The sequence below is a fragment of the Anticarsia gemmatalis genome, chromosome 9 (genome assembly GCF_050436995.1).
Source record: "Anticarsia gemmatalis isolate Benzon Research Colony breed Stoneville strain chromosome 9, ilAntGemm2 primary, whole genome shotgun sequence".
In the NCBI taxonomy this organism is placed as follows: Eukaryota; Metazoa; Arthropoda; class Insecta; order Lepidoptera; family Erebidae; genus Anticarsia; species Anticarsia gemmatalis.
Window position 1 is genome coordinate 324,773 of NC_134753.1, and position 15,267 is coordinate 340,039.

The 15,267-nt window shown below is 39.2% G+C and overlaps 1 protein-coding gene across 1 annotated transcript in view; it reads left to right on the forward strand.

The window, feature by feature from the left end:
* The window catches only part of Reph (Regulator of eph expression), a 63,504-nt gene that overhangs the window by 13,537 nt on the left and 34,700 nt on the right, over positions 1-15,267 (forward strand). Inside the window, exon 3 of the mRNA XM_076118300.1 lies at positions 13,175-13,225. Coding sequence (XP_075974415.1) covers positions 13,175-13,225 — 51 coding nt within the window. The remainder of the gene's footprint in view (positions 1-13,174; positions 13,226-15,267) is intronic.

The following is a 15,267-nucleotide window of genomic DNA, read 5'->3' on the forward strand; positions in this document are numbered from 1 at the left end:
AGCCTCCAATATTCATGAGCAATTTGCAAAAGTTCCCACTTGATATATTACATGAAACATGGAATGGTACCGGCAGTTATTGTCCTTGACAGTGTACAGTGTGCAGGGTGTGTTGGTGTTTGCTCAGGTGTTTGTGAGTGCGCCCACGCCACGCCACGCCACGGCCCGGCGCGGCTCGGCGAGGTGCGCGCGCGCAAGCCTCGCGTTGTCTTGTGCCGTGTGACATCATCGGTACGAATAGTCTCATTATTGTAATTATGTGGCTGTATTGTGTTGTACGATGTATGCGTACGCTTCGAGGGTCCTTTCATGGAATTAAATGCTTCACGTTAGTCAGCTTGTTTGTTATTCTTTCCGACGTCGTGTCGGGTTTGTTCAATCGTTTACTATTTACTCAGCTATATTTGTAGATATTAATTTGAAACTGTAGGATATGTTTAATATTTATTCTCGATAAAGCATTGTTAAATTGCGTGGGTTCGTAAGATCATCTGCGTCATTTTATGGATGATTGTTTGGTGATGCATCCTATCCCTTTTTCGGGCTGTAAACTTACGACAGAATTATCTGAAATGCAAATATATCTACGTAAAAGGTAGGGACTGGTCATTGAAACACTTATGGAGAAACAATAACTAACCAAAACCCCTTTTATACGCCTTAAGCAAATCACATGGGTGGAATCCGAAGCGGTTGTCGAGACGATCCTAAAATGCGTGATGCAGTCGGTGCAGCGGCGGGCTGGTCGGTGAATCGAGTGCGCGTTCTGCGTCGTTAATATTATGAATAAAACATATGTCCAAAAGTGGATAAATTAATTGGTGGGCATTTCTCCGAAGCCTCACGGTACTCAGGAGATGCCTGCCGGATGCGCTGCACTCAGGGCTGTCGCACTCATGTAAAGCACGCGAAGATGAAAATTAGACGGGGAACAATCTATCTGTCTTTGCGGCAATGTCAGGTTCGGTTCTTCCCTTGAAAAGTGCAGACTCCAGACGCACTTGGTTTCAGCAGTACAGAAGTAAAACTTCGGCAAAAGCTTAAGTCCATTTCTTTTGCTTCTCTCTTTTCTAATTATTAAATGTTTTTTCCATTTCAATACTAATAAAGTGAACAATATTCCGATGGGCACAGGGCTGCAGGGGTTTCAACGTGTGAAATTTCAGTCGTGAGTGCTCCTAATTCAAAATATTAATCACTACTTGTAAATGTGTGATGATTATTCCCGGCATGTGGTGGTAGCCCTAGAGCTCGTGAATCGTGTTTCGCCCCATCAATTGACAATTGCGCGGTGAATGGGCCCCCTGCGCGCGCGCATGTTCCCAAGATGGCGTGCGCGTCGCGTCGTGGCGCGCAAAAAGCACGCTGCACCAACGTACACTCGCCTCCTGCCACGGCTGTCAGAGAAAAAGCTACCCGTGTAACTGTATCTCGTACGCCCATGGAAAATCATGGTGGCCATTACTTAGACCCATGTCAATGGTGCCGGATACTTTTCTCGATGAACCTTTTTTCTGCCAATAATTTCTCGAAGGTAGCGACGTACTCGTATATCGTTCCACTGATCGCTCCTTCGATGTATAAATTCATACTCGTGCAATGTTTCTATTTATGAAAATTATAGCCAGCCATATGATTACTCAAATTGCTTTGTAAATTCATCAAACTCGCTATTAGTGCGGGTAATTTGGCGAATGTCCGCTGATGGTGATTGCACTGGCATTAGATACAGTGCGTAATGTTAACTTATAATTGGCTACATTCCATAAGATGGCCAGTATTCGCCGTTTAGCGGAGTACCTACCGGAGGAGAGCCGCGGCTGGGTGTTTCACAAGGCGCGCATGCTAATCGCATAGCACCGTCCACTCGGCTGATTCGTTCGCAATCGATCGCCGTATCATTAGCATGCCGATGCCGATGATTCGTGGGTTCGAGGTCGACACAATAGCGCCGATAACTAATTCTAACAAACAATGCGGTGACCCAACTGGGAGCTTATGTTTTGCTCCATTGTAACTCGTAAATGTATTACAAAATATTTATACAGAGTTGTTTAGTTGTTTAGGAAATCGGTGCGAGCGCACATTGACCGGACGAGCGAGTCGCCGCGCGGCATCCGTGCCCACTTCACAACGATATTCATAAAACTGCACATATTTTGTTTCCACGACATTTTGGCCAGTCACGTGAACACTATTTAGAGTTCCTTGCTCCCGTGCTCCGATTCTTAGTTTTAGCATACTATCAAATATCCTGCACATTTGGCACTTTCGTACGTCTGCGATTTTGTTTACGAATAAGCAATATTGTAACATGCCGACGTTAACAATAGTTTCACGAGTTGGAATCTGATGCCCGTTATGCTAAAAACGTGTGTCGAAATAAAACTTTAGCTGTCACTTTGCAAAAATGTATCAATGCCAAAATTCAGGGTTAGTGTGTGTTTAGAATACGAGAATGGTATTTTTTGTGTGTTGTTAGGATTATCTCGCTCATCGTTATCCCGTACACGGCTAACTGACGATCAGCGGCATTGAGCCGCAGAATTAGGTCCGTCCTGTTATCTTTATGTTTAGTGTGTGTCCTCGGCACTACACGACCTCTCTGATCGCTATCTGCCGTTTACTTATTTTGAATGTTCCCCATTTGCGCATGACAAGTGCTTAATGCTCGCCACTTTAAAGTTTGTCGGCTTTTTGAGCTCCACTTGAACTGGAATTCTAAATGCAAAACTCGATCGCTGCAATACACCGTATATGGATGTCGGTTCTTATAATTCATATGAATTACAACCAGATTTGAAAGCCTGATGCAAATCGGCGGCGTTATCGGCAGAAACCCGTACCATTTATAAGGTATCCAGTGGCATTAAGCTAGAAGGCACATTACGCGTCTCGGGCACTTACTAACCGACGCATTAAATGGACATTTCGAGTCCTAAGAGGCAAATAGTACGAGGAATAATAAGAGTCGCGTGCGCAGTGGGCAGCCCATTCGCGCAAGATTATGAGCTGGTCGGCCAATGGGCGAGCGCGGTCGCAGCGCTCGGCCCCGCGCGCCCGCGCCCCCGCACCGAATCAGCTGGGCCTGTAATCGACGCATAATCAAAACTTATACGAGTGATAACCATATTGAGTGGTGACCGACAGCCGCAGCCGCCACGGTGAAACGAATTACTGCTTAGCTTTCTGTTGCTTGACTGCTTCGATAGAATTATAAAATTGTATAACACTGACATTTTATTCATCTCGAAAGGTAAACGCATAACAAAAGTATTGCTAGTTTTATAAGTCGGTCGTACACGTTGGAATATTTTGTTATCACCGTGAACAGCTGATGTGATTGGAGCTACGTTTCATTACGGCTACAATCTCGTCGTCATTTGCTGATCGTTTTTCACCTCAGTATCGCTAGTATTCACGTGGCATTTGTTTTACCTGTGAGCCTGTAACCTGTGCTAAATATAGGCTCTTATCTCGAGTGCCACACTCGGCTATAACTAACACTGTTTTATTCCATTTAACGTCCATTCAATCGTTATAAGTGTTTTATCGGTCTGTTGAAGAACTGACACTCCAAATCCATCCGCTGTCGTGAGGGTTATTCATTATTTGTTTAGTAATATTGAAGAAACCGATCCTCCTAATGATATATTGTTCTTCATCTGTGTCTATAATATGGTCTGTTTTGGTCTGATCCGTCAAATTTCTTGAAACAGCTGCTTGCTGACGGTCTACCTTTCCTATTTGTCTCGTTTTTAATTACAGACTAGGTCTAGATGGTCTTTTCCACCCCATGATAAATCTAAGACTTACTTTTAACATTCCTCCAGATGATTGTGTCATTTGGCTTCCCGTGAAGTTAACAAGCGTAAGAAATCATATTTAATTTTATTTTAAATCACCTGAAATCCTTTTAGAGAACTAAACAGTTTAATCCGTAGGAAGAACTAAGGTTTGATTTTCCACCAGAACCACTGACCAGTCTATATCATCATTCTAGACTAAACTGCGACGTGATAGACAGCGCTCCACTATAACCCAGTTCAGTGTAGTAAGTTTGTAGTTTTTACTATTAGCTAACAACTTCCCGAGTCGGTATGATGAGAGGGCTTATGTAACTGATGGTAACAGGCGTTTTTGTGCCGCGTTATATCATTATAACGTTATAGCGTGGTGCTATTGTTGGCAACGGTTTTTATCAGCCGCGGCCCGGTGACCATCGATGAAGGTTCATAATAGTGTGCCCACTTTTTGTCAGACCGATATTCAATAGTAAATTGTGATGGCAGTTGTAAAATATTTGTGGGCTTCAGTTTTCCCTGTGTACAATTTACTACCATATTTGTGCATTGGTTTCCATTGTTATTTGTTACCAATTCGCCATAATTACACAATTATTCAAATTATTTGTATTATCCATAATGGCTTAATGAGTCGTTTGTAAATCTTATCAAACTTTCGCAGGGGGGCATTGATCTTGCAGAGTCATGCAGCGATAAAGCGCTTTAATCCAGTACGTTTCCATTTATAAAACTATTGTTTCATCATGAGAATCATTTTTAATCTTGCATTATTTTTGATAAAACCTCCAAACGTTTCGTAATAAAACTGTATGTGTTATTAATGGTCGAATCTCTACGTCAGCCTACGGCGTTTGAGGCCCTTCGCGGGTAAGTGATGTGGCGCACTTAGGGCCGCAGCGTCGAGATGGATAGTGCGCGATGTTGCTTATATTGCGATACTTTATATCGCTATCTGTTACACGGACTGTGCGTTTGATAAGTTGCCGTAATCACTGATCCATACACGCCGAGAGTCAAGTGATGGTTTGGCTAATTTCTGATAGATGGTTTACGATATATCTTTGACTAGCTGGAAATAGCCCGATAGAGGGCAATAAACGGTTTTGCTAAGTCAAACTTGTGAAACGTTGTAGTGTTAGAATAGAAGCCTACTTCGATGGTTTTATGGCGGAAAGTTTTTGTCTTAAAATCTAGCGAGTAGTAGTAACTAGTAGTTGTTCTAGAGAGGTGGATTTCTCAGGTGAATGCGAATTCGCGAGTCAATAAGAAACAGTTGTCGGTGTGCCGGCGCGACGGCACTCGGCGGCAGTTGGCGGCAGTGATACGTGATTTCCGTCAATACATCGAGGTTGTTATGATAAGTTATGTGACGGCACCGGTCCGGCCACTCTCCGGGGCCGGTTTTTACTCGAATATCTTTTTTACGAGACACGCGGCTAGTAATGAGCAACCCTACGCCATCCCGGGGGTTTCAATCGTTACTTTTTAGTAGCGGAACCATAAAATTTGAAACCGGTTTTGAATTGATCAGTTCGAATCTCGTTTCGTACGGTCGCTTAATTGTCGCTCGATGTGCTAACGTAATTGCGGTTTAATGGTGTAACTTAACTCGCGAGAAAACACGACAGTCTCGAACTAGCATGTGTACTATCATTATTAATTATCTCACTGATAAATCTTATAACAACCGGTTTGACCACATCATCTCGGGTTTCTTTTTGATATAAAAACAAACTTAAAAGTAGATTGAATATTAAATTAATGCGTGTCATTTTATTCGTCATAATTGAATCTATTAAAAGAAAGATGTAAGGGTCTAACGAATACCTTCAGCCATCAACCCTACGACACTGTGTGCTCTACGCGTAAAGCATTTGAGTTGACACTAACTTGTCATAGTCTGTTCTAAGTGTTCTAACATTAGGCCACTCGTATTGATTATCAAATAAGGTTCAATATCCCTAACCACCTATCAATAATCAATACACTCAAGCTGATATAAACTGGCTACATTTCACAGTATTATCACAAGCCCATCACTCGGCAGTCACCTGACGCGCTCGCTCCTCGACATGCACTTATAATTAATAGTTATTACGTAACGCGGCACTGTTGCTTGTCCTAGGTCGCGATCCTTCGCGCTATCAATAATAATAGCGCTGGGCTGCGCTTGCGCATGCGATATCATTACTTGTCACATACCACGTATTGTGGAGTTTGTGGCCACATAATATAACATTACATACATTTGCTATAAGATGTTACTAATTTCTACCCGCGACTGCGTTCGCGAGAAAAGTTTTGTCGGGGTAGAAGGTATCCTGTGTGTTTATCCCGGTTTTAAACTCTTTGTGTACCAAATTTCACCAAAATCGGTTGCCTCAGCACAGTCAGCACCTACGGTCTTCTCGTAAAAGAGCTTGTCTTGAGCTTGTTGAGTCGCCATTGGCTGTCAGAGATACAGATTGATAGCAGCTATTTATACAGATGTAGGTGGGTAATGCTAGATTTAATTGCTAGTGCATTGTTATGCATTGACAACTATGTTAAAACGCCAGTTACTACATTTTCCTGTTACTATTCGCAGTCTATAGAATCCGCTGTACATAAGTATTTTACTATATTTAAAAACTGCTAGGCAAAAAAGTTTATATTTTGCTAAATGGCACCTGTAGTTTATAACATAAATTGTCACCTGTATCCTTCTTAAGGCTATCTTAATGTTTTACCTTTAACCCTTCATGATCTTAAACTTCATATCTTTATTACCACAGTAACCACGTTGTATTAGCACAAAGCGTTCTCCTGAAGAGACTACATCTCTACTAGTAACTTTGTCTGTCTGTCTTTCCCTTCTTCACACCTAAAACATTGGATGACATTTTGTTCAAAGACAATTTAGGATATTTTTTGATTTTGTTTTCAAAGACAGCTCCCGCACTCAGAATTGCTCTTGTGACGCGGGGAATTTTAGAAACAGACAAACATCGGACAAAAAATACAAGCGAAAGCGAAACAACTATTTGTAGATCGCACAAATAATCGTCTCGTGTCGTACCCATGACCCGCGATCATCTTACCCACAGCGCCACGGAGGCCGACATCGCATATAATACAGGATAGATTCTAGCCTAAACATGTCATAGACACTATGAGAGCAATAAGCCATATACTACAGTCTACGCGGACGAAGTCGCGGGCTAGAACAAGTTAAATCTAAATAGACTCGCATCGGCAGACATTTGCCAAGTGAATGAACTATCACGCTCAAGCAATTGACGTGCGGTGCCGTCGTTCACCTGATCATATCTTGACTTATGGCTTTGAATACCACGCACCTATAGGTTAATTACATGATTTTGTTATTATACACAATACACATGCCAGGATAATGCCATTACTGCTTTATGAGATAATCTCTTCATAATGTTTTAGGAATCCTTCTATTTTTACAATTACTTGAAAGGTAAATCTGCTCATTGATGGTCGAGTGCTCCTAGTTACCAGGTATCCGGAGAGTAAACCATTTTTACATTTAATTAAAAGGCAACAATTTTTTTTGTGACCATTACTTTTCACTTTTCGTAACATTGCAGTTTAGTTCTTTAGGGCCCCAAGAACCTCCAAGCTCCTATCCTGCCACCATATCTAGATGTAGCGTACGTACCCTATGCCTCTATCTAAGATAAAAGATAATGTCAGGAAACAGGGCTCCTTGTCATATGTTTATTACCAATCCTAATGGGACTTTGTATCAGAGAAACAGTTAACCAATAAAAGGCAACAAATTGAACTTAAATTTAACATTTCCTTCTACAAACAGGAAGTCATTTCGTTTATAATCAGACATTTAATTACTGTGAGAAAACAATCTCAAGAGCGTAATCTGAAAATTGGCGAGAGATAGTAATGGATTGTTTTTGTGGACATTTTTGTGCGCATGCCAACGCGGCCACGATGTTCTAGTGTAATGGACATGTACGATCCAACACTGTATCAATGCGGGGATTAAATCTATGAATAGCTAGTAATTAACACACATTTTATACATGCCTTACATTTAGACTATTATACTCAATGAATTAATAGAATATTCGATCGTTTTCAAACTATTTTTATAGTTCAGGGACTGTATCACGAAGGCAAATTATTTCAAAGTTGCGGAAATCATTCTTTACTTGACGAGTACATTATACAGTCTAGAATTCTAGATGCCTGCACTAATATGGATGAAAAAATCTCGTAATATTATTCAACATTCTAATTCGTAACATTATTTTTGTATTTAATTACATAAATAAAAACATTTTGTTGCGTTCTAAGATATTTTATGCAAATCTGTTTTGTACACTCATGATCTGTGAAAAATGAGATTTAAGCATATCTAGCCAGCACACAATTTGCGTAGAAAATACCATATTTACATGTTAAAATAGTACTCGCTTTATTGAAATGTGTCTAAGAAAGTATCAAGTGAACACCTCGGTATTTTCATTATCACTTGCAATTTGATACAATGTCATATACATTTCCGTCCAAGTGGCTTTAAGTTAGAGACGTCTGAAAGATATGGCAAAAATATTCATAAGAAATCAGTGCAACGTCGATAGTGCGGCGTGCGCTCGCCGGCTCGCGAGGTGCAAACATCACGCCGGCAGTGGCAGTAGGCAGCGCGCGGCCATTCAACTCTGAACCGAAACCGGGTCGAGGAGGTTACCGCCACGCACGCCCGACGAGCCGCAGAAACGCAACTAACAAACGTTCTTCAATCTTTTCACCATCTACACTTGATAGACCGATACATCTATTGTCTAGCCGAACCTTTTATTCCTCTGTCTAAATGTAACTCACTCCTCTGAGAGTGCATTGACACCGACACATGTGTAGCGCACAAAAGTGAACGTCAAAACTTAAATTGGCAAGTGAAAAGTATACAATTTCTATTTCCATCGTATTTATTTATCTAGCCTACAATATAGGCGTACAGAAACCTGAAAAACTGACACTTGGTGACCTTACGTTACCGTTATCTGTTCCACTTTGTATGCAACTTCAGCTGCGTTACATTTCACTACCATTAGTACTTTATGTAAAACGACGTTTGTTTGAAACACGTGTGATTCCAGGACATGTAAAAATCTAGGTCACGTGCTGGTAAAATAGGACAGTGGACGACCTTATCAATTTGACAATCAATTCAACCTGTTGCACTTTACTGCTATACATGTACGCATAACTACACAAAAATATTATTCAAATCTGTTAGTAACTAAACCGATTTTGATGAAACTTTTTGCAAAAAAATCCTTCGTGCAAAATAGTCTAACTATGTAATTAATATGACAATTGATAGTCGTACTAAATTACGGATGCAGCCAAAAACCTATGTCATGCAAAGGTGGCATTATTTTCTGTCTATGACATGTTTTCAAAGAAGCCATGCATCATGGTACCTCTGGTTGTCCTGGACAGTGGCAGCCGCCGCTCTAACCGATACACGTTGCAACATGTCGCACTAATTATCGGACGAGAAAAACATACGCTTATAAAATATCTCACTTTGATACAAGACTACTTTTGTAACTTCATGCACTTAGGTTCTTTTGGCACAGAATCGATACAATAGTTTTAGCTTGAAATAGTTACTCAGATCTATCTTTCTTCACAAACTTTCACGTTTTATATATAATAGGGTTTAATAAATGTTTGAAAGTATATTCGCATTATAAACCTTTGTATCCTGATCATAAACTCAAGCACACAATGACCTAAGTCTATTTAAAGACTATCTCTAACAAATTAGAACGGGTTATATTGCACTTATTTAAATACTGTATCTCGATAGCACATGCTAGTTTATCCATCTGTTTCTAAGATATTCCACGTTAGATTCTGATCAGTTCGTGAGACTTGCCTGGATTAGACCTCAGATAGGGGCCAATTTAGTGGAGACTGCCATCGGTATTCGGTATTCACGTTTTATTTCTGTTTTCTCTCCATTTTAGAGTAGCAATTGCCCTGAGGTTTTCTAATGTAGGTTGCTATAGTTCTTTGTTTTTGGGAAATTGAGAAGTGACCTATTATCTTCCCTGCGATGTAGTTTATCGATCTGTTAATACCCGTTTAACGCCCGGTTTCTGAGGTACATTTAGCGGTAGTTTATCTATTCAATATCGTTTTTTAATATGAGTTTAAACGCTATTGAATATAAACTACTACTATAAACTACCGCTAAATGTACCTCAGAAACCGGGGGTAAATCGATCTACGTGTAAAAGCCTGACAGAAAGGGTTACTTAAGCGTTAGATATAGTTAACTATAATAAATGTTTTCACCTTCAAAGTCGCAAAACCGCGCAACAAAATTAACATAAAGCAATTATACGCAAGAGTGTATTTTTCCTAGATCCGCTAGAAACCTTGTAGCCGGTTGGAAATCGTGATGAATACAACTGATCAATTAACTCTATGTACTCTCTCCGATAATCATTATTCATTGCACGCATCTAACAAACCTCTAATAGACAAGTGCCTTCATTAACCACCAGTGAATTAGACAAACGCCGCGAAACACGCGGGTTCGACGCCCGGCCCGCGTAATTCGTGCAAGTGGGTCGAGTCTGTACGACAAACAACGCCTGTGAACTCTACACACTAGACTCTATCACTTAAATTGTTGATCTATGAACTCTATTTACTGCTTATATCTTTAAATCACTGATGAAACATTATCTTTATATTTTTTTCGCAAACCTCACCCAGTTCTTAATAATACCTATCTAATCTATCTAAATAATATTATAAAATCGAAAGTTCTGTCTATACATTATGCTAAATTGCTGAACGTATTTTGGTGAAATTTGCTTGGTAGTAGATAATTTCATAGGGATGAAGGTATCAAGCAAGTCTACTTTTTTGAAGTCATATTCAATATTGATATTATTATGCATACTACAACTACATAATTGACCCCATTTCTTACTTATTGTTGTATAATTTTCCTTTAAACCAGTACAAGCATTGTTATCACAGTTAAAATAGAGCAAAATAAATAGTATTTTCGAGAAGATGACATGTTATTTACTGTTGATTACTTCACATTGAGATAATTTACAGATATAATCTGAAATAGTCAACATTGTAAATTACTATCTATGTCATTAAATAAGTACTTCTCATATTTTTTTAGATTACTAAAAGTTTTGATAAATTAGGCATAGCAGATTATTATGTCACACATATACGATAAACTACTAGGTTAGGTACCTATAAAAAGTAATTTAATTTTAATCTAAAATTAGTTTAGCGATAAATTGACACAGATAACATACGATTAGTTAAAGATATAGATTGTCCAGTACATCACATCTCGCTCCATTTCCGTGAAAGATTGCAAAAAGGAAAGGAAAGATTAGAGCCGATTAGATTGCCTACAATCGGTTGTTCTGTATCTTAAGCCGGCTTAGAGCATAGTCACGTATTATTAGCTGTGCCGTGGCGTCTGCGGCTCTACGCTCGAGAGTAGAGCATGCTACAGCGCTGTGGATTGCAAATTGTTCAAATAGAATGGTAGAGGTCGCCGAGTGCATGTCGTGAACTCGCTTAGGTCCCGCGCACACTTACCGCTCATGCGATTAATCGTACATTCGTTTTATTGCTTTTGTTATTGCTCTAAGTATCTATCGGCCATCCGATCTAAGAGGAGGTTTCATTTGCGCTAAATGTTGTCTTAAAAGCTTCGTTTTTCGATTTAAAGTGTTCTTGAAACAGTTCAATAATGACAGTGAAGTCATCTCTATGACAAATAACATCACACCTTAGGACGAAGTACTCGGCACACCTCGGTCCATTGTTTTAGAGCCACACCGCGATGTTCGTGTCTACAAACTAACAAATACACATTAAAACTAGTAGTAGCTAGAGAATTGTAAATGAGGCGCGAAATCGCAACACAAACATAAAACTATACGTTAATCAATTCCATCATTATTATCGCGTGTCGCAATACTCGCAATAGATACTCGATGCGAAAACACAGGGCCAAGTATCTAGTACGAACCCTCCACAACGTTCATTAACACTGCACTAAACTTCTGAGAATAATTCCAAGTGAATTGCTAAATTATAAGATAAAATTGCGCGGCTCATTTAATTTTACTTGCTAGATGTAATCGCTAGGTTCTTGCGAAAACATTAAGAAATCAGACATCATTACTCATTCTAAGATACACTATCGTGATGGAATGAAATGAGACGCTAATTGCTATTAGAAATATTGTTTGTGAAATGTTCATTTGCACATTGTGGGAAAAGACGCAACTAGACCACTAGTCAAAGGTAAACATAAATTAAAAGCATACTTTAAGTATTACCAGCTATATTAAAATAAAACATAAATAAAGGACTAATCGCCTATGATAAGCAGGAACATTTTTTTAATGGTGACTTATAGTCCCTTAAGCAAATTCTACTTAGGTTGTCCACATAAAAATAACTTTAATCCATTTTAAAGAATCTCTACTAAAAAAACCCCGATACTAAAATACGCCAGGTCGTACGTTACTTAGTAATAAAACAGGTTTTCCACAACTTGTATACTCCATGGCTTATTTCAAGAGAGTTTTATGAGCAGCAGCGTTGAAAATAAGCACATTTGAAGTTTGCAACAATGTCGCCACGTCTCCGCGACTCACATAATGCCAGGGAAATGGTTTGCAGGCACGGTCGTGCGTGAACCGTTAGTTGTGTTGTTACGAGGCGAGCGCCGAGCGTCTCCGCCCCGGCCGCTGTTCCGTGTGTCGCCACCACCAGTGCGTTTAGTCGCGTGTGTACACACAGTTAGCTAAGCGCGAACCGGCCACCGCTCATTGTATGCGGTATAACACATTTTTTTACAGCCAATTCTACCATTATGTTTCATTATAATTAAAGGAGCAGCCATTGTGAAAATTCCCACTCTCACATATAAAAAATAACATTCTATGTTAATTTTGTTATTCTAGATTCAATTGTGAGGGAGATAGTTTAACGGTATTTGTCTGTTTATATAGAACATTGTGGAAACATTCGTGTGTGTGTTTTCAATACATTTCTTGTCAGTCGTATGTCTGGCTTGATTTAAAGCAATGACATAACGTTGTCTCACTAAGACATAGACCGATGTTTTCTCGATCTAGAGACTTGAAATATTGTTTAAAATAGCTGCTCTCTTCTAAAACCTATAACCACACAACTCTCTTGATGCTATACTGCAAAAATATTAGATAATCTCTTATTATCACCTAGTGTCGTCATTGTAATGACCACTGGTTATAAATATGTTAAATATGACATTTGTGTTCTTAACGTTTGTTTGTATATTGTTTCAGGTGACTTCTGCACGGACGTCATCATGAAGTGGAACGACGTCACCGATATCAGTGAGTTTATATGTCAATACACATCTACTAAACTGCTATAACGATGCAGAGCGAATACTAAATGATAGACACCAGTTTCTTCGTCAGGTAGTGCAGAATATAGATTTTTAAAGGTATTGAAAGTATAGGCTATAGCAAGTCTTAATTCTTTTGTCATTTAATGCATCATCTTTTGTCATTTAATCCATATCATAAATCCATGGCTCGCTATGCGATGGTTATGAATGTAAGTTTCTGATGTGGTCACAATTAATATAATAACTAATAAGCTTTTTGCCCAGTTCTCCCCCGGAAAAGTCAGTTAATTGATTACATAAAACTTCGACTGAAATGGTCTTGCGTTTGCTTTCAGCATGTCTATCGGACAGTCTCAATAGTTTAACTACTATAAAAGTAGTCGGTACTATTAAAGACCCACTTTTCGGTTCGGTTTGTCAAAAACGATTCTATCGTCAATTCGATTTGTCTATATCCACAATAAACCTATTTCTGTTTCACAAACGTAAAGCGAGTTAAACTTCAACATTTGATAGGTGTATTGTGAAACACGTCTTAAGAATACCATCCACCATCTGTCAGCCTGTTTATATTCTGTATTTCTGATATAACGTGGATTTGTACCACGACTGACCTGATTCTTCAGCTGTTTGTTTAAAACCGGTCGTTTTTTAAACGTAGTTTAAGTTAACTAGAGTTTATTGTATTTCATTTGGTTAATAACGTAAAAAATCGTAGTAGAGTCGCTCATATTAATTGACGAAATATTTTCTTTTTGTCGTTGTAAAATCTTAAGAGCGACCAATATCGGCTATTCAATAGTTTTTTAAAAGTGCGGGAGGTTTTGCAAGCTTAGCCATTTGTTGGAAAATCACCTCTGCCACTGAAAATAGAGTTAAGCAGCTAGATTGTCTCTTTAATATTAGCAAGAGCCGTCCTAGAAGGTGCCCAATGATACAATTACATATTAAGGCAGTTTTGTTTTCAGTACAGAATAAAAAATAAGTGATGTAAATGACATGTTATCTTAATGTTGTTTGGCGTTACATTGCGCACGCGCCGGTGCCAAAGTTTTTAACATCATTACCCAGTATTGTAGATATTTATACACATAATAATGTAATCGTAATTATCTTGTGAAAACACACTTTTATCTCATCTAATCACACTTTTTTATTTGTGCAAACATCACTTAATGTTGTCAAAATATTGAATAATCTCTACCCACACACGTGTAGAATAAACATCTCGAACGGTTAATGAAGAGGTTCTACACAAATACTGACCAAACCCAACCACTTACTGTCATAACTAAATACTTAAACACCTTCAATTTTAAGAGAGTATTTCCTGTATCAAACAATGTGATGATCTAACAACTAATACTCGTCAATTAACAATACGCAAATCGATACTCACCATAACAGATTTCGAGCTTTATGTGCACGTTATAGGGTTTAATATAGTTGAGATGCAAATTGGAGTTACGCGGTAGTGTTGACGAAATGTAAAAAGTAAAGAAGTCTCCACTACAGTGCGTGGGCGCACGCTGCCGCCCCCGCGGGCCGCGCTGCGTACGCGCCGCGCCTGCGCAGACGTGCGCGCCGTACGAGCGTAGTAGCGTAGCGCACTCGGCCGCAGGGCTGCCAAAAAACTGACACTCATTTGTCCAAATCTCAGCAAATAAATATTACACCTGCCAAAGATTAAGAATCTAATAACGTTGTCAGACAAATAGATGTAAGTGTTTCTTGGAACCACACCTGTAATAACAATGGGAAGGTCAATTTAATATAGGCTAAACAGATAGCCCTGGTTTAAATAGGTATTCTTTTGGACAGAACTAAATGGAATATGCAGTCCAGTTTTCGGAAGAGAATCGATACGTTCTGTGATTTTGAAATCCAATTAGGGGATTGAAACACCCCTCTTTTAAAGCCGAGGGCAAAAAGAAACTCATGAGTTTACAATGCGACTTTCCCCTTAAAATTTCGAGTTTTTTTGCACCAGATTGTTATTTTTTTTGTATAGATTTTGGGCAGTTA